Genomic DNA, 21,532 nt, shown 5'->3' on the forward strand with positions numbered 1-21,532 from the left:
AAATCCAACCATATTGACAATTAGATTAATTGCAAATGTACCAAATATACAAATGAAAACACAGAGAGTGTCAGACTGATTTAAAAAGCAAGACCTCAGTATATGCTCTCTACAAAAAGCCCATTTAAAATATCCAGATCCAAAAGTAAAGGGATGAAAAAAGACAAACTGTGTAAAAATAATCATACAAAAGATGGAGTATTCTACATTAATAAGAGACTAAGTAGATTTCAGGAGAGGGTGTGTTATTTTACTAGAAATGAATAAGGACATTTCATAATGATAAAAAGGCTAATTCTCAGGAAGACAGAAAAATCCTAAATCTGTCAGCATGTCAAAATATATAAAGCAAAAACTAACAGAACTAAAATGAGAAATAAAAACATATCTACAATTAGAGTTGAAATTTCAACACCCTTCTCTTTTTCGTTGACAGAATAAACAAACTGAAAACCAGAATGAATACAGAAAACTAGAACAACATGGAACACTATTCCCCAAAATAGCCAAATACATATTCTTTTCATTCAAGTATACATGAAAGTCACCAAGAGATCATATACTGTGGTATCAAGTGAGTCCCAGCACATTTAAAAGAATGTACCATGTGACAAGGGTAATACAAGCAGCACTTCTTAAGGAAAAGTAGCAAATGACAGTCCTTGATAAGTTAATTTTTCTATTTAAGGACAGTGTCCTTAAATCTAGGTATTGGTAATCAATGGAAGTTAAACAGCTATATACAGCACAGGCTGTTATTCCCCAGCACAGGAAGCTCTATAAATTTCCTAGCTAGCAACCAGGTCACTGTTAACATTCACAAACTGCCTCTGAGAGTTCCGAATTACTGCCAATGGAAGTTCCCTTTAATGATTCCGAAGGTCAAATTTTATGATTGGGATGAAAAGTTACACTCTCATCAGAGTGACAGGTTTTTAGGGTCCTTTTTTGGGGTGGGTGGTTACTTTAACATAGTCATTCTAAGTGAAGTCAACTCAACAAGACAGTTCAGCTCTTTGTAATATATCGAACATCTGGTTTTGCTTCAGTTCAAAGCCTCATATATCTTAGTCTCACGAGCTGTATTACACTATATTTTCCAAAGTTTTGATAGTGGAATAATTTTGCTCTGTCCAGGATAAAAAGATGTAGTGCTTGGCCAGGCGAGAGGATGTCTGGGTGAGAGTAAGACCATAGTTAGCTTGGGGGTGGGTGGGAGGTTGGGGAGGAGATAGGATTTCTAACAAGAGCAGATACAGGTATTTGCAGGAAAAGTATTTTAACTTAAAATATTCTTTTAAGATAAATTCAAAAAGTTACACTTCTATAATTTACATTCTTTCAGGAATAGTAAATATACTATTGGCTCTATCAAATTAATAGAAATTTAGAATTAAAAAAAAAATTATCCTAGAGGTAAAATGATCATTCCTGAAATTATAACACACAAAAATATCCTAAGCTGGTAGTGAGGAGTTCTAAGCAGTGCTCTGATAAAGCAGTACCTATATAAGTCCTGAGAAAGCAGTCCTGGTGCCACAAACACAAATTAGTAAATGACAAAAACTAGTCTATGTATTGTTGCTCCACTTAAAGACAAGTGTTTTCTGGATTTTTTAACTTTGGTTCCTTTGGGAGCCCTTTTTTCCAGAGACATTTTTTGAAAAAGTGAAAACCTAAAATGATTGTATTAGTTAATCATAAGTCTAATTTAGCCAAGCTTTTTTATCAACCAAGATGACAAATATGATATCACAATAATAGTGTAGTACGGGGACTTCCCTGGAGGGCCAGTAGTTAAGACTCAGAGATTCCAATGTAGGAGGTCTGGATTTGATCCCTGGTTGGAGAACTAAGTTCCCACATGCTGCGCAGCTGGGGGGCTGCCCCCGCCAAAGAGTGTAGTATGTGTGAGTTTTTTTAAGGAAGACGAGCAGACAGACAGACATTCTTCCACTCCAGGCAGCTCCCTCAGAACTGATAAAACATTCCTAAAGACTGGAGTTGTTTGTATAACATCTGTAATGTCAATTCATAGCCTAATCCATCATCCATACACAGAAGTCAAGTATGATCCCAAAGGCAAAATTTCCAATTAGTTTTGTCTGGAAAGTTTAGGGCAAAGGTAATAAAATCAAGAATTCTGTGCTGATTCACTGGGAAAACATTTGTTTGCCACACTCCTTCACGGAGGAACAAAAGGAGTCCGTGGTTAGTCTGGAATGTGATTCATTAGGAATATCTGGGTGATAAATAAAAGAGATGACAAATGGTTGTCTGTATGACTTGCAAAACTTTTGTTTTCTTTAAGTCCATCTCTCAGGGGAGTTTAGAAATGCTTTTACAAACAGGAATTCTACCCTTCAAATTCTTTTAATCATTGCTTTTCTCATCGTAGTCAGAAAACAGTTTACCTAAGGTTATGGTGTACAACAAATAACTCTAGAAGGCTAGAGCATAAAATTGATTCCAAATGGACACTGAGAAGTTCAACTAGTGTTTGTGGGGTTTTTTTCTATGAAGAAGAGTTTATAAATTAAGCCCCTATTCTCTCCCTATAAAAGGTGGTACAGTGTGTAAAGAAGCAGTAATTTGGCCATTAGTTAATGTGGATTTTAGTTTTCTAAAAATCTGTTAGTAACTTAACTAGATGTACTCAGACTTCTATCTCACATTCCTCATTTGATGAAAAGTCTGATTAATAATAATAATAATAATGCCTGTTCAACCTAAGTAACAGGGTAATGTAATGAGGTTATGTAGTATAAGCGTTATGGTAAGTATAAAATAACCAAAATGAAAATGTGTAAACTCTATAATCAGACTCTAGGTTATAAGGACCTGTCTTCAAAGTCATTTTTATTATCTTAAATCAATCCATAAGCAAAGATATGTTTCACTTTTCTTCTCTAAACCTAAACAATTTTGATCATAAAGTTGATTTAATATTCAGGAGGAATGGACCACGTATTTATAAAGAGAACTTTTAAAAAGGTTATACTTTGTCTAAAATATATATTCAAAAGAACAGATTTCAGGTAAACTGAATCCTACTAGCTTTCATTTAAGTGCACATTAATAGATAGTGACTTCAGGACAGGAAGTCAGTCAGTCTGTGCATATCCTTCTGGGTTTGGTGAAAACCCATCCCTGTCCTGGAGATCCTGGTTTCTGCTTTTGATGTGGTGATACTCTTAAGAGTTAATACATGAGTCATTCCTTGGGGAAAGACTCAGAGCTGATCATGCCCTCATCAAAAAAAGGGCAAACAGATCTTTTCTAAGAAGGGCCTGATGGTCTTCCCGCAAGAGCCCTGAGTCACTGCATACTTATAGCCAGAGTCATTATACCTATACAGAGCAATATTAGGTCACACTAGAACCTTCCTTTTGGCAATTTCTTCCCTTTTTTGTCTTATAGAGGGATAGACAGGTAAGCTATGGAGCAATCATCAGAAGTCAAGCAGGAAAAAATGTGAAGAGGTTGGCTAACAATTTTTAAAACAATTATTCCAGCTCATGGCATTAAATGATTACTACAATAGTTCTCTTCCTGAAACTGCTTCACTATTTCACTTCAACCCATATCCACGCAGTTTTTCAAACAACATTTTCTTTAGGCAATAAATAGCCAAAAGTCAAAAAGTATAAGAAAGGCTTTATATGTATACATATAACAGAGTACTATAAAGTACCATATACAAACTATGAAGTGCTTATTCACTAAAGAAAACAGGGTGCTACAGACAGGGAAGTTCTATGAACATTTGCTAGTAATCAAGATGTTGGACTTTTTAAAATGTACAATTTTTACCACATTAGCAATGAAATAACATTAAACTTTAAGGCAAAAGCAGACTTGAATTTTATACAGGGGCAAATATCTCACTACTTACTTTCCTTGTATTTAGTATATAACAAAGAGCCCCATTTTTTTTTTAATTAAAATGGTCTTTGTTTATGTTTTCAAGTAGAATTCTTTATTCATTTATATCTTATTACCATATCTGATAACCACATTCTAAACTTACAGTTTTATGGCCATGGTTTCTCCTGGTACTTAAAACACTCTTGACATTCACTGATTTTTAGATGCAATGTATTTAAACCACCAATCTTTATCTATAAAATGATATTCTTAATCTAAAACGGTCTTTTAACACAACTGACTCATAAATACCATTCAGATGATAATGCCCTGATGGTATATCTTTTTATAAAATCTGATCTACTTTACAATGTAACTAAATAGCTTCGAAACTTTTCTGTGTACCAATTGCCATCTAAATAAGGCAGTTCTAATGTGAAAATCCCTCCCATTTTGATTCCCAAAGGTGAGGGAATTCAATGGTTAAAATAGATGCCAAAGAGAAAAGGCATTTTGTACAATACATTCAGCCTTCTACTTACAGCTCAATATTTGAGAGTCTAAAAACTTGAAGGTGATTGTTGATAGTTTTCGTTCTCAGAGTTCTTTGTCTAAGAGCTGGGCTTGTTTTGAAAGGAACATAGGGCTTAGTAAACCTTTCTCCAGGAAACTGCTCCACCTAGTGTCAAAACTGTCTGTGTACACATTATTTGTAAATGCCCGCTGAAGGACTCATCCTCTTTGTTACTGTCAAACAGAACAGACTTTATAATCATTTATAGCATACGCAGTTTGTTGTTGCTGTCAGTCGCTAACTCGTGTCCAGCGCTTTTGCGACTCCATGGACTGTAGCCTGCCAGACTCCTCTGTCCACGGCAGTTCCCAGGTAAGAATACTGAAGCAGGTTGCTGTTTCCTACTCCAGGGAATCTTCCCAACCCAGGGATTGAACCTGGGTCTCCTACATAGGCAGGCGGATTCTTTACCACTGAGCTACCTGGCAGTTGTTAAATCACCTTGTCTTACAACATTAGGAATAATAATGTACATGCATATAAGGAGCATGTCTGAGATATATTTCTCATTATCAAGTTCCAATGTTCCTGCTTTTAACCTGGTTGTTTACAAAATTACGAATCATATATTCTAGTAATGGGAATAATTCTAATGTGGCTACTGAAATTACCTTATCGCTTCTCCCAATTATTTTTAACAATCTAAATGTAATTCAAAAATTATTTATTTCTCAAAATGATTGCAGTGTTGTAAAGGTTGTATTTTTACAACAGACTGGTTCTGCACACATCAATGGTTTCAAACATGAGATTAGAACTAAATTTTGTTGTCATCAAGCAGCTCAACCGGAAGAAATTCTTTTACTTTTCTCTTCATGAAAAGTTGCCTTTTTTTTAACCTCTTGATGGTCTTCCAGACCACTCAAGCACTTGCACAACTATATTCTCTCCCAAAACATCATGTTAAGTCTACTGTTATGACCTAGAAGAGAGAAGAAATCCTTTTTTGGCAAATGGAGAAATCAAATGCATAACATGTCACATAAAACCCTTAGAGAGTGGTTAGTTCACTAAGGCTCCCAAGTTCAGTATGCTTCTTCTGGTGTACTATCGACATCCCATGAATTAGAGCCAGGTTTAGCAAACTACAGCCTGTGGATTAAACCCAGTCTGCTATTTGTTTTTTTTGAATGAAGACTGACTGGAAAACAGTCACATTCATTCCTATATACTGTTCCTGGGTGCTTTCTTGTTACAATGACAGATCAGAGGAATTACAAAAGGGATTGCACGGCCCACAAAGCCTAAAACATTTACTATTTGGCCCCTTTACAGCAAAAGTGCTGCCCCTGGGCTGTCATCGTCCCTTGGGCCAAACCATTATTGAGGTGAAAATTCTGACACATTCACACACAGAGATACATCAAAGTAGTTAACAGCAGTCACCTTCTCTTTATTAAGCTGCTTTTACTCTGGGCATTATTTCCACTGGTAAATAAGCACTCAAGTTCTGAATCACCTGAAAGGAAACCTGCTACATACATACTAAGACTAAAATAAATTTGTTAATAGATTTCTGGAAATTAGTATCTAAGAGAAGAGGGCTTGGAAGATGTGATCTTAGAAAAATCTACCCGCCACAGAAGCTCTTCTGACTTCTGACCTACTTATAAAAGGGGCTTCCCAGGTGGTGCTAGTTGTAAAGATATGAAGCAGACCCAAGATGCAGGTTCAGTTCCTGGGTCAGGAAGATTCCCTGGAGCTGGAAATGGCAACCCACTCCAGTATTCTTGCCTGGAAAATGCCATAGACAAAGGAGCCTGGTGAGCTACAGCCCACGGGGTCACAAAGAGTCAGGCATGACCGAGTGTCTGAGCTGTGCACGTGTACACATGTGCACACACACACACACGTTACTTATTAAAAATATGAGGAAAGTAAATGAATGAAATCAGTAAACTTGCGCTACTTGCCAGGCAAAACCAGCTCATGAAACAGACATCAAGTTCATGAAATAGTCATCTACTACAGGTGGACTTATGCAAAATGACTATAAAATTCTAAAACAAAAAAGCAGATGAAAAAAAGGCATAATGCAAGCATTTAATGAATTATTTCAGGCACAGGTAGCAGGTTCAATCACTGGGTCAGGAAGAGCCCCTGGAGAAGGAAATGGCAACCTACTTAAGTATTCTTGCCTGGGAAATCCCGTGGACAGGGAGGCCTGGCAAGCTACAGTCCATGGGATCGTAAAGAGTTGGACACGACTTAGTGACTGAGCATGAGCACCTACTTGTTTGTGTGTATATATATATGTGTATATATATGTACATATGTGTACATATATACACTCTTTTCTTAATCTTTATTCATGCCTGAAACTCTGTGCTTTAATGTAGAATTACTTTCCTTCCATTCCTTCAAAGAACACTTTTTTACTATTTCCTTTACAGCATGTTTGCTAGCGGCAAACTGTTTCTGTTTTTCTGAAAATATTTTTATTTAATACTGTTCACAGGTCACTTTCGAGTATCATCTGCTGGCAGTTATTTTCTTTTAGCCATCTAAAGACTGCCCACTGTCAGCTGATTTTTTTCAACAAAAGCTACGACAAATCAGTCTTACTGAAGTTCCTGTGAAGACAATATGTTTTTTCCCTCCATCTCTCCTTTTTTGTTCTAGATACTTTTCTCTGGTCAATTAATCCTGTCTTAGCTGTTGTCTGTTGAAGTCCATTAACTGAGTTCTTAATTTCAAATACTATTCTTTTAATTCAAAATTTCCACTTGCTCTCCGTTAAAGTTTTCAACCTCTGGTAAAATATTCTAACTTGTTTTTTACTTCTTTGAAACATATTGATTTGGGATTAAGGTACACGCCTACTAACTTTATTAAATAGATACCCTGTGGATCTATTTCTATTATTTCTTGTTTTGACCAAATTATATTGTTTCCTCAGATATCTGATTACTTTGGATTGAGTGTCTGACTTATTATTTTTTTTAATATAATGTGACACCTAGGATGACTTTATTTTCCTCCAGACTTAAAATTTCCAGCTGAGCTTCAGCCTCTGTATGGGCTGATTTGTATGACATTCATCCTGACATTTAAACTGTGGCCTCTCAGGGCTCCAAAGTCAAGCCCGCAGGTTTATCAGGGCATATACCTGACCAGTTCCAAAGCATGTCTGAAAAGGAGTGTTTTAAAAATAAAAACAGAGTATGACTAATGATAATAATAATAATGATGATGATGGTCACTTAACATTCACTGAGCACCGTATATATACTAGCCACTGAACTGAAAAGTATACGTGTCTTATTTCATTTACTCCTCCAAACAGCCTTATGAGATAGGTACTATTATTATCACTCCCATTTACAGTTGAATAAACTGAGGCTTAAAAAGTTAAGATATTTGTGAAATATCACAGAGTTAGTAATACTGGACCATGTGTTGAAACCCAGCTCTAACTATGCCCTATGACTTACCTCCCATGATAGGACTATGTTAGTCCTATAACAAAATCACCCTTCAGGACTTGCATATTTTTAAATAATAAAGAAAGAGAATTAAGGCGTTGTACCTGAAACTGGGCATGCCACGGGAGTATGTTCTGCATGTAAACATGTATGACAATGAACAGAAAGTCTAACGAATAACTGCTTAACTAATTAATGAATGTGTAAAATTATTAAGAAAACTTATTTTCATTCACATGCATTAACTGGTATTATGCAGCCATAAATACAGAGAAAAACAGAATATGCCTCTAATCTATTTGAGGGTTTCATATTTACCCAGAGTAGAACCTGCAAACACAGGATAGTATATTGGTTGTATTAGCAACGCCATCTAGTGGCAAACTAATATAGCCATACGTAGGAAAAAAGTCCTAGAAGAGTGGTTCTTAACCTTGCATGGGTTACAGAGTCTGGAGAATCTAACACTATAGGTCCTTTCTCCCAGAAAGATGCACAGTTGTGAAGATATGTAACAAGTACAGTGTTCAGGAAATTAAAAGACCTCCTGAAGCCCATTTGTTGGCTATTAGATTTAATGGAACGAACCAACTAACCTAGCCGAGCTGTGCCATGCTAAGTTGTTTCAGCTGTGTCTGACTCTTTGCAACCCTGTGGACCATAGCCCGCCAGGCTCCACTGTCCATAGGATTTTCCAGGCAAGATTACTGGAGTAGGTTTCTATGCCTTCCTCCAGGGGATCTTCCCGACCCAGGAATCGAACCCACAAGCTTACATCTCCTGCACAGGCAGATGTATTCTTTAATGTGAGTGCCACCTGGGAAGCCCCTCAACTAACCTAGAGGCCCAAACAACTTCCACATGAGCCTTGAGAAGGACTCTATTCATTTTCCCTTCAATCTCTTTCTCTCTGTTTAACAATCACTATTTCTGCATAAACAGTATCTAACTTTTCCTTTGTGGTTACATACCTGTTCTCAGCAAACCTCAAGATTTCTACTTCTTCCAAATCAACTTACAAAATTTGACAGGAGACCAAACAAGTCATTTTTCCTGGTTGATTTTCATTAATTTTAACATTTAAATTTAATCAAGCAACTAGTCTTACGTCTAATATTTAGAGAAATGATGAGAATTTCTAGGACATCTGAATTAAGTTATAGCTTTCAATTGTAACTAAAAATTATAAATGAAATTGCTGAATGATAAACTTAAAAATCCAAGCCTATGCCCCAACGGTAATCCAAGCCCCTTATGCCCCAACCAGTAACGCTAAGAACCTGAACAGTTCTATGAAGACCTACAAGACCTTTTAGAACTAACACCCAAAAAAGATGTCCTTTTCATTACAGGGGACTGGAATGCAAAAGTAGGAAGTCAAGAAACGCCTGGAGTAACAGGCAAATTTAGCCTTGGAATACGTAATGAAGCAGGGCAAAGGCTAATAAGAGTTTTGCCAAGAGAACGCACTGGTCATAGCAAACGCCCTCTTCCAACAACACAAGAGAAGACTCTATACATGGACATCACCAGATGGTCAACACCGATATCAGATTGATTATATTCTTTGCAGCCAAAGTTGGAGAAGCTCTATACAGTCAGCAAAAACAAGACCAGGAGCTGACTGTGGCTCAGATCATGAACTCCTTATTGCTAAATTCAGACTTAAATCGAAGAAAGTAGGGAAAACTATTAGACCATTCAGGTATGACCTAAATCAAATCCCTTATGATTATACAGTGGAAGTGAGAAATAGATTTAAGGGACTAGATCTGATAGACAGAGTGCCTAATCAACTATGGACAGAGGTTCGTGACACTGTACAGGAGACAGGGATCAAGACCATCCCCACGGAAAAGAAATGCAAAAAAGCAAAATGGCTGTCTGGGGAGGCCTTACAAATAGCTGTGAAAAGAAGAGAAGTGAAAAGCAAAGGAGAAAAGGAAAGATATAAGCTTCTGAGTGCAGAGTTCCAAAGAACAGCAAGAAGAGATAAGAAAGCCTTCCTCACTGATAAATGCAAAGAAATAGAGGAAAACAACAGAATGGGAAAGACTAGACATCTCTTCAAGAAAATTAGAGACACCAAGGGAACATTTCATGCAAAGATGGGCTCGATACAGGACAGAAATGGTATGGACCTAACAGAAGCAGAAGATACTAAGAAGAAGTGGCAAGAATATACAGAACTGTACAAAAAAGATCTTCATGACCCAGATAATCACGATGGTGTGATAGAGCCAGACATCCTGGAATGTGAAGTCAAGTGGGCCTTAGAAAGCATCACTACGAACAAAGCTAGTGGAGGTGATGGAATTCCAGTTGAGCTATTTCAAATCCTCAAAAATGATGCTGTCAAAGTGCTGCACTCAATATGCCAGCAAATTTGGAAAACTCACTAGTGGCCACAGGACTGGAAAAGGTTAATTTTCATTCCAATCCCAAAGAAAGGCAATGCCAAAGAATGCTCAAACTACCGCACAATTGTACTCATCTCACACGCTAGTAAAGTAACGCTCCAAATTCTCCAAGCCAGGCTTCAGCAATATGTGAACCGTGAACTTCCTGATGTTCAAGCTGGTTTTAGAAAAGGAAGAGGAACCAGAGATCAAATTGCCAACATCCGCTGGATCATCGAAAAAAACAAGAAAGTTCCAGAAAAACATCTATTTCTGCTTTATTGACTATGCCAAAGCCTTTGACTGTGTGGTTCACAATAAACTGTGGAAAATCCTGAAAGAGATGGGAATACCAGACGACCCAACCTGCCTCTTAAGAAATTTGTATGCAGGTCAGGAAGCAACAGTTAGAACTGGACATGGAACAACAGACTGGTTCCAAATAGGAAAAGGAGTCCGTCAAGGCTGTATATTGTCACCCTGCTTATTTAACTTCTATGCAGAGTACATTATGAGAAATGCTGGGCTGGAAGAAGCAGAAGCTGGAATCAAGACTGCCAGGAGAAATATCAATAACCTCAGATATGCAGATGACACCACCCTTATGGCAGAAAGTGAAGTGGAACTAAAAAGCCTCTTGATGAAAGTGAAAGTGGAGAGTGAAAAAGTTGGCTTAAAACTCAACATTCGGAAAATGAAGATAATGGCATCTGGTCCCATCACTTCATGGGAAATAGACGGGAAAACAGTGGAAACAGTGTCAGACTTTACTTTTTTGGGCTCCAAAATCACTGCAGATGGTGGTTGCAGCCATGAAATTAAAAGACGCTTACTCCTTGGAAGAAAAGTTATGAGCAACCTAGACAGCATATTGAAAAGCAGAGACATTACTTTGCCAACAAAGGTCCGTCTAGTCAAGGCTATGGTTTTTCCAGTGATCAGGTATGGATGTGAGAGTTGGACTGTGAAGAAGGCTGAGCGCGGAAGAATTGATGCTTTTGAACTGTGGTGTTGGAGAAGACTCTTGAGAGTCCCTTGGACTGCAAGGAGATCCACCCAGTCCATTCTGAAGGAGAGCAGCCCTGGGATTTCTTTGGAAGGAATGATGCTAAAGCTGAAACTCCAATACTTTGGCCACCTCATGCGAAGAGTTGACTCATTGGAAAAGAGTCTGATGCTGGGAGGGATTGGCGGCAGGAGGAGAAGGGGACAACAGAGGATGAGATAGCTGGATGGCATCACTGACTCAATGGACGTGAGTCTGAGTGAACTCCGGGAGTTGGTGATGGACAGGGAGGCCTGGCGTGCTGCGATTCATGGGGTCGCAAGGAGTTGGACACGACTGAGCGACTGAACTGAACTAAAGTGGCTCTTGGAAGGACTACATGAAATAATTCAGGTAAAGAGCTGAGCACAGAGTCTAGCATGTGGTAAACATTCAATAAATGTTAGTCTATTGGTCAGGATAGGTTAAAATAGCAAATAGCCCCCAATCTCGGTAGCTTAAGACAACTACGTTTCTATCTCCCTTACTCTACATATCCATCAGAGGCAAGCAAGGTGAATCTGCTCCCCGTAGTCAGAGACTCGGGCTCCAGGTGAAACACAGCATGACAAACCTTGAAGCTTCCATCAGGAAGCAAGATCTACCAGTTATGCTCACATTTCTCTGAGGAAGGCAAATCACCTGGCTGGAGTTCAACAGGATGAGGATGCAACACCTCCTCACAAAAATGAATACCAAATACGGGTAAAAAACAACAGAATTGACTTCACTTAGTATTACTCTGACAATAATGACGGCAATGCTTGCCATTTTTGGTAGTAGTAGTAGAAACAGCTGTAGTTAACTTCTTGGGATCTGACTTTCATCCCAATCAGGTAATTAAAAATAAACAAAACCAGTGATATCTTTTATCTTCCTTTTGCTTGACTTCTCGGAAAAGTATTTTTTCCAAATACTTGTTTTTCTTCATTTTCCCTATTATACCTAAGGAATTCTGGAAGGAATTCTGTGTTTAAGAACTAACAAATTTAAGAACTAAAGATAATCTGGTCAAATGGAAATGGTATATTCTGGGTATCTCTTTATTTTTAACATTAATATATTGTTCTTCAAGACTTCTCATTCTGAATTTGTTTGCTATATTGACCTTTCATCCATTTTTGATCACGACTATCTAAAAAAGTGTTCTTCTGACCAAATCCTCACTGATTCATGATTTAAAAAAAAAAAACAACAAAAACCCTCTCAAACACACACACAACTCACAACAAACTAGGAACAGAAGTAAGTTTCATCTACTTGATAAGGCACACCTACAAAAACCTGTAGCTAACATGATATGTAGCTTCATGGTGAGAAACTAGAGGCTTCCTCACCAAGGTTGGGAACAAGGGGATTTCCCTGTCACCACTCCGATTCAACATCAGACGGAGCTAATGCAATAAAAGACAAGGGGCGAAAATGAAAGGGTACATAGATTGAGAACGAAAAAACAAAACTATTTGCAGATGACATGATTATCTTACACAGAAAATCCTAAAGAATCAACAACAAAGTCCTGAAACTATTTACGTTGCAGAATACAAGGTTAATATTCAAAAGTTGATTACTTTCCTATGTATCATCAATTAATATACATGATCTACAGATCACGTCCCTAGGTATTTACCCAAATGAGCTGAATTCTTATATATATATATCCAAAACCCTGCACATGAGTATTTATAGCAGCTTTATTCATAATTGCTATAACCTAGAAATAACCATGATGATCTTCAATACATGAATGGATAAACCAATTGTGGTGGTACATCCAGGAAATGGAATATTATTTGGGAATTTAAAAAATGAGATATTGGCACTTCCCGGTGATCCAGGGGACTTTGTGCTTCCAATGCAGTGGGTGTGGGTTTGATCCTCGGTTGGGGAATTAAGATCCCACATGAAGTGGGGCACGGCCCCCCCCAAAATAAAGAACTGAGGTATCAAGCCATGAAGACAATGGAGGAACTTTACATCCATATTGCTAAGTGAAAGCAGAAAAAAACTCATACTGTATAATCCCAACTATATGAACAAAATCAGAACCTACAGAGAGAGTAAAAGATTAGTGTTTTCTTAGGGTCTGTGAGTAGGGAGAATGAGAAGGGTAAGAATAAACAGGTATAGCACAGGGTATTTTTAGGAGAGTGAAACTATTCTGTGATCCTCTAATGAAGAATGTATAACATTAAGCTCTTGCCAAAACCTATAAAACTATACAAAACACAGAATGAACTCTAATATAAAGAATTTGCTTTAGTTAGTAATGCATCAATATTGGTTCCTCAACTGTACAAAAACAGTCTTAATGACCAAGATTAACCATGATGGAGGGTCACTCCAGATATCCTGGAGTGTGAAGTGAAGTGGAACTTAGGAAGCTTTACTATGAACAAAGCTAGTGGAAATGATGGAATTCCAGCTGAGCTATTCAAAATCCTAAAAGATAATGTTGTTGAAGTGTTGCACTCAATATGCCAGCAAATTTGGAAAACTCAGCAGTGGCCACAGGACTGGAAAAGGTCAGTTTTCATTCCAATCCCAAAGAAAGGCAATGCCAAAGAATGTTCAAACTACCACATAACTGCTCATTTCACATGCTAGCAAGGTAATGCTCAAAATTTTTCAAGCTAGGCTTCAACAGTACATGAACCAAGAACTTCCAGATGTAGAAGCTATATTTAGGAAAGGCAGAGAGGCCAGGGATCCAATTGCCAACATCTGCTGGATCATATAAAAAGCAAAGGAATTCCAGAATAACATCTACTTCTGCTTCATTGATTACACTAAAGCCTTTGATTGTGTGGATCACAGCCAAAGCCTTAACTGTGTGGATCATAACAAACTGTGGAAAATTCTTAGAGATGGGAATACCAGCCAATCGTACCTGCTTCCTGAGAAACCTGTATGCAGGTCAAGAAGTAACAGAACTGTACACAGAACAATGGACTGGTTCAGAACTGGGACAAGGCTGTATATTGTCACCCTACTTAATTTTACTTCTATGCAGAGTACATCATGAGAAACTCCAGGCTGGATGAAGCACAAGCTGGAATCAAGATTGCTGGGAGAAATATCAACGTCATATATGCAGACAACCCCACCCTAATAGCATAAAGCGAAGAAGAACTAAAGAGGCCTTGGTGAAAGTGAAAGAGGAGACTGAAGACTCTGGCTTAAAACTCAGCTTTCAAAAAATGAAGATCATGGCATCCAGTCCCATCACTTCATGGCAAACAGACGGGGAAACAATGGAAACAGTGACAGACTTTTTTACTTGGGCTCCAAAATCACTGTGGACAGTGACTGCAGCCATGAAATTAAAAGACACTTGCTCCTTGGAAGAAAAGCTATGACAAACCTAGACAGCGTATTAAAAAGCAGAGACATCACTTTGCCAAAAAAGCTCCGTATAGTCAAAGCTATGGTTTTTCCAGTAGTCATGGATGGATGTGAGTTGGACCATAAAGAAGGCTGAGCACTGAAGAACTGATGCTTTTGGACTATGGTGTTGGACCAAGACTCTTGAGAGTCCCTTGGACTGCAAAGAGATCCAACCACTCAATCCTAAGGGAAATAAACCCTGATTATTCACTGGAACAACTAATACTTAAGCTGAAGTTTCAATACTTCAGCCACATGATGTGAAGAGCTTTCTCATGGGAAAAGACCCTGATGCTGTGAAAGACTGAGGGCAGGAGGAGAAGGGGGCGACAGAGGATGGAGATAGTTGGATGGCATCACTAACTTAATGGACATGAGTCTGAGCAAACTCTGGGAGATAATGAAGAAAGGGAAGCCTGGTGTGCAATCAAATTAATCTAATGCTGAAAAACATGGTCTCATCCATCTGGATGCCAGTTTATCACCAGCAATGATAACGCCACAATGTTTTATATGGTTTTTATGTATAATGCAACAGTTTCAGATGTTCCTTGACTTTATCTCCACATTTGCTTAACTAGTAATACTTAGTGATACTTTCCTTTAAATAGTTTTTGAAGAATTCCTTCTAAACTTGTGAAAAATCTAACCACATTCCCTTAACCCTGCACTCTGATCAAGGGCAGAAATAACTACTTAGTTTACGAAACAAAGATTTGACTTTTCACTGAAATACATTTTGTAATAAATGCTTACTTGTATGTTTTAAATCCTTTACTGGTTACATGAATCAATGGAACTAAAATAATAATGTTTTCACAACAACACAGTTTATAAATGACATTTTATACAAGTTTCTCAAGGATATAAAAAGAAACAGAAAATGTGAAACTTCTAAGTTTCAAATTTTTCTTATTCTTATTAAAGGATTTATAAGGTTCATTAGAATCCCTTTAAAGATTCAGTAGAATCTGCTAGCTGGGTTGCTTTTTAAATACTTCCAAATTAATCAAATGCTACTAATGAGTTCCTTAATCTGATCTTACCAAGGAATCTAAGAGGACAGGTCTAGGAAAGAACAGAAAGGGAACTGGTATTTTCTTCTTTCCTCCTCTGCCGCAACCTCTAGTATAGCATTATATTTCTAGAATAATTAAAGAAACACTGATAGGATCACTTATCTAGGATTTATGTTTCTATCTGGGTTAAAATCAATGAGCAGTCATGAACAGAATTCTAAAATTCCATGTTTTAAAATTCCCATAAACTCACAGAACTTATGTATTATAGATTAATCCTTATTCTTCAGATCATTGGTTAAGCAGCCTTCTGAATACTCATTTCCTAATATTTATCATACCTGCTTCAGAAATGAATTCATTGAAGCATAGAGATTGGAAGTGTTTGCACTGCTGAACTCTATTCAGCCATCAGTACTGCTATGACAAATTTTCACCTGTTTTCTCCATCAAGAGCAAGCTGTTTTCAAATATGAAATTGTTTTCAATATATTATTCAGAGACAGGAAGAGAGTGAAACAAGAGAGACATCCAGGGTACAAATTTAATGAGGTCTTCACTCATGAGCCCCACCCACATTTCTATGACCCTAAAAGTATATAAATTCTGTGCCCTCGATGTCACGCTTGTCACCCCCCAGTCCTAGCTCTGTCATTATTTCATTACATTTGCCAGTGTCCAAAGCAAAAACCTCTCTTTCATTTCTCTAATTTAAACTAAGTAAAAAAATATGTATTTTTTAGGAAGGGTACATTTTATATTTTGATTTAAAAGAGTTTAAGAAAGCATCAGTTCTGCACACATCACACTTCATGAGCCGCAGTCAGTAAGAATACCAGAGTAACCATCCTGTTGTGCACACGGTTATCTGAGGATGTGAGGGAGACCCCATTTCTCACTGGCTATTAACAGAGAAAGTTACTGTCCAAGTCAATTCCAACCTGTACGCGGAATTTCGTACAACTGAATAACTTCAACTATTACAATGTAACTGCATAAGCAAGAGAACCACTATTCCCAAATCTCAACAGAAAAAAACGTTTCCTGGCTGAATTAACATAAGTAAACAATCTCATTTGCCTAAGGCTTTTCCCCTCCCTTCTCTTTTTAAATTCTCAATTCAAAAGGAAAACCAAAACAGAGTACTGGAGGATTAGAATACATATAAAACACAAAGACAGTCAAATAAAAACATTAGAACTTTAACTTTTGAAGTATAAGGACAAATTAAAACATAATCTCTTTCAACCTCGATTATTAGAAGTTAATCTTACCAGATAAAGCAGAAAGGTGTGCAGCCCTGTTCCAAGCCCAACAGAAGACAAAATTCCTAAGCCTATCCAGTAGGCATACAAAAGAAACTGTTTCTCTATACGTTGCACATACTGAAAAACAAAAGAGATAAGGTGATAAAAAACAAAATCAGAATTCTTAAGCAGAAACGTATTTATCAACTACAATTAAAAAAAAAGAAAAACACTAAGTTTCTAATAGAAAGTATTAAGATTCAAGGCTCCTTAAAGAGACCTAATTCCTCTAACATGTGGTAGCAGAGATGACCAAAAAAAAAAAAAAATCATGTGACTGGAATAAAGCTCATTACTAATGTTTTAAAACTCCTACTATTATAATGACATTTGTAGGAAATATGCAAATTACTGATAACTATGAGAATAAAAATTTTTAAGACACTTAAAAGTTTCACAAATTTTGTTTAAAAAAGCATGATAATATATATACAGTTGTAAGAGATAGGTGGTTATTTATATAATATTTGGAACTAGAACATATTCTTGTGAATTCTAGTAAAAAATGTACATAAAATTATTTTTATATATTTAAGACCAAGATGCTTAATAAGCAAAAGCAAACTGCAGCCCACTGGGATACGGACTTGGAAGATTTCCAGAGTTTAGATGCTCATACTGGACAGTAAATCCATCAAGCCGGTTCCCTGGGAACTCTTAATAGCACACACAGATTTCTTTAAAATATATTTAAAACCTGCATTTATATGTATAAAAACTTCTCTGATTAGAAGCAAACTGCTTCACCCCCCTCCTTTTAATGCCATTTATTGTTTCCTAATTTTACAAGCAATATATGTTTATTACAGACAAGTTGAAATATATAAAGTAAAAAACAACTATCGTTCATAATCTCCACCCTACCAAAGGTAATCACCATTGGCATTTTGATGAATATAGAGGTAAACTGCTCTAACATGTGAAATGGTACCCTTTTAGAACTATTTCCTATCAGAATACATGAACATTTTGCTATTTTAACAAAAGTTATTAACAAAATGTCCTATTTTCCCTTCATTTATGCTGTACTTATAAACAACAGGCAAGCGAACTTCCCCCCACTTTATACATATAAAACCAAACTTTCAATCTAGGATGAGTATATGAGCTTTGATAGGTCACAGTATAGAAAATATGAAGACTCTGGTAGTGATTAAGGAATTCATGCTGCTTTGACTAAACACTGCTTGGAAAGTTACATTTAAATCCTTAAAGGTAAAAAGGAATGATATACACCAAATACTGAGCAGCCATGAACTACCGTAAGAATATTTTTAATATTTGACCTTAAAAATAAGACATTAAGATATCACTTGTAAAATAAGTTTTTTTTAAAAATCAACGAAACCCACAACAAATCCCAAAACAGTTCCATTCTGAAACTGCCTGGGATTCGGGAAGGAACAAGAACAGCACTGAACCTCATACCTGTTGATGTGCTCCTTCAACATAATACGTAGCTGTAAGCACAGCAAGCAGCAGTAAAAAAGACACCACAATGCTTTGACGATGCCATAATCTTAAAAACAAAACAAAAAAAAATGAGATACATCACAGTCTCGTTTTTAGGATTCATCACTCTCAAGACATTTCTCACTTAAACAATGAAGTTTTTTAGCTCAGGTTTAGAAGTGGTTCTTGGTGGACTGAGCTCTTTTGCTCTTAAAGACTATAGTCTCTTGATGTACAGAAGAGAATAAACAAGATACATGGGTACAGAATCTAATTTCTCACTAGAAACCCCACTGCCGCCCTCCCTATACCCCCAAATTGCTTGTATATACTCCAGCCTCTAATTGTGACAGGACTAAGAGGATATATGTATACTTCTGGCTGATTCATGCTGCTGTATGGCAGAAACCAACACAACACTGTAAAGCTATTATCCTCCAACTAGAAATGAATTTGAACAAGTATATACTGCATAGGGCTTTAGCCTTTAGTCAGAGGACTTGGATCAGAGTCTCTAAAGTACTGCACTTGGAGTAAGACACTCAACCAATCTGATTCTGTTCCTTGTTTTTAAAATCATAATGATCGTATATTTATTTTACCTTCTTCGCAGAATTGCTAGAAGAATCAAATGAACTAAAAAGTGTTACAAAATACTTTATAAACCGCAAGTACAATAAAAATGTAAGATATTATTACAGATATCTTGGAAAGGTAAACCATAAAATGATTAAGGCAATTAAAAGTTCAACTTGCTCTTTATGATATCAGAAACAGGGCTTACAAGTACTAAAGTCAAAGACAGAACACAATTTCCATGGCAGAGTCCTTTTCACTGGCTCAAACTATCAGTAGTGCCACGTATCCTGAACCTTGACCTGCTAAAGAATCAGTGTATCGTACACAGGCCTGATTTCTCCTGAAGGTAAAGCCAGAAGAAAAAACTTTCGTTTTTAGGGTTCTCCTTTGCCTAAAGGATTCAATAGGAGACAATGGTCAACTGTAATAATCCAGTGAACAAATAGCAGTGTTTCCCTAATCTATTTTTCTTCAAACTACATATAAAAAGGAAAATATATATGTTCCTATAACATTCTAAATTTAATTAATCCATTTTGATAGAGCAGGTCGCAGGAATAGGAGATTGCTGAAGACTTCTAGAATTAGTAAAAACAGTTTATATAAAAGTTAATGGAAGACTCTTTACTTTGAGGTCCATTCCTTCAAGATTACTAGGGTTTCCAGAGAAAAATACTGCAAGGTAATGAGTGGCTGTCTCCACAGGACAATATTCTGTCTTTCTTCTCGATCCCTCCTCTTCTTTTCATTCACTGAAGAGGGGTCTGAAAAAATTAGTGCAGAAGTTAAAACAGGATGCTACTTTTCCCAGTCACTCTCAAAACTCACCTATCTTCCTATCCCATGTTTGAAGGACTGCATAGAAACCTCAAAAGCAAACAACCGGATTCACACTGTGCCAAGTCTAGGCTATGTCCTGCTGTTCTACTCTTATCATTCTTTTTGGAATTATTTTAGAGTCAGGACACAAGTTTCTCTTATACATTACTGAAAGTCAAAGTGAAGTCCCTCAGTCATGTCTGACTCTTTGCGACCCTATGGACTGTAGCCTACCAGGCTCCTCCGTCCATAGAATTTTCTAGGCAAGAGTACTGGAGTGGGTTGCCATTTCCTTCTCCAGGGGATTTTCCTAACCCAGGGATCGAACCCAGGTCTCCAGCATAGCAGGCAGACACTTTACCATCTGAGCCACCTCGGAAGCCCATACATTACTGGAATACTAAATTAGTCCACTTTCTGTGAAGGGCAATTTAGCATCATATCATAGAACAAAGTGATTTAGAGCTCAAAATGTGAAGGCCAACTAGTAGTAGTAGTGTTAGTCACTTAGTCATTTCCGACTCTTTGCAATCCCATGGACTATAGCCTGCTACGCTCTTATGTCCATGGAATGCTCCAGGCAAGAATACTGGAGTGGGTTGTTATTGCCTTCTCCAGGGGGTCTTCCCAACTCAGGGACTAAACCCGGGTCTCCTGCATTGCAGGCAGATTCTTTACCATCTGAGATATCAGGGAAGACCAGCAGGTTCTGCTCTAAAAAAACCTTGTGAAGGGACATCAAACCCTGGCTCTGCCACCTACTGGTCAAAGCCAGTTAACCTTTCCGTGCCTCAGTTTTCTCTTCGCTAAAATAAAAACAGTAGTTACTTTTTAGGGTCTTGTTAAAGATTAAATGAGTTAATACGTGTATATATATGTACAATTAAGGTTACTTATTATTGTAAATAATAATAAATCTCTTGGCATCATCTCTTGAAATTATAAATGCATATACTCTCCAGTTGAGCTATTTCAAATCCTGAAAGATGCTGCTGTGAAAGTGCTGCACTCAATATGCCAGCAAATTTGGAAAACTCAGCAGTGGCCACAGGACTGGAAAAGGTCAGTTTTCATTCCAATCCCTAAGAAAAGCAATGTCAAAGCATGCTCAAACTACTGCACAATTGCACTCATCTCACATGCTAGCAAAGTAATGCTCAAAATTCTCCAAGTGAGGCTTCAACAATACATGAATCGTAAACTTCCAGATGTTCAAGCTGGTTTTAGAAAAGGCAGAGGAACCAGAGATCAAATTGCCAACATCCGCTGGATCATCGAAAAAGCAAGAAAGTTTCAGAAAAACATCTATTTCTGCTTTATTGACTATGCCAAAGCCTTTGACTGTGTGGATCACAACAAACTGTGGAAAATTCTCAAAGAGATGGGAACACCAGACCACCTGACCTGCCTCTTGAGAAATCTGTATGCAGGTCAGGAAGCAACAGTTAGAACTAGACATGGAACAACAGACTGGTTCCAAATAGGAAAAGGAGTACGTCAAGGCTGTATATTGTCACCCTGCTTATTTAACTTATATGCAGAACACATCATGTAAAATGCCAGGGTGGATGAAGCACAAGCTGGAATCAAGATTGCCAGGAGAAGTATCAATAACCTCAGATATGCAGATGACACCACCCTTATGGCAGAAAGCAAAGA

The 21,532-nt window shown here is 37.4% G+C and overlaps 1 protein-coding gene across 4 annotated transcripts in view; it reads right to left on the bottom strand.

Moving 5' to 3' along the window:
• VMP1 (vacuole membrane protein 1) overlaps positions 1–21,532 on the bottom strand; it is a 127,140-nt gene that overhangs the window by 86,215 nt on the left and 19,393 nt on the right. For all 4 annotated transcript variants that reach the window (XM_010861612.1, XM_010861609.1, XM_010861611.1 and 1 more), the window contains 3 exons: positions 19,683–19,818; positions 18,452–18,542; positions 16,991–17,101 (listed from right to left, as the gene is read on the bottom strand). In XM_010861612.1, coding sequence (XP_010859914.1) covers positions 16,991–17,101; positions 18,452–18,542; positions 19,683–19,818 — 338 coding nt within the window. The remainder of the gene's footprint in view (positions 1–16,990; positions 17,102–18,451; positions 18,543–19,682; positions 19,819–21,532) is intronic.

This window comes from Bison bison, unplaced genomic scaffold (assembly GCF_000754665.1).
Source record: "Bison bison bison isolate TAMUID 2011002044 unplaced genomic scaffold, Bison_UMD1.0 scf7180017864472, whole genome shotgun sequence".
Classification (NCBI taxonomy): domain Eukaryota; kingdom Metazoa; phylum Chordata; class Mammalia; order Artiodactyla; family Bovidae; genus Bison; species Bison bison.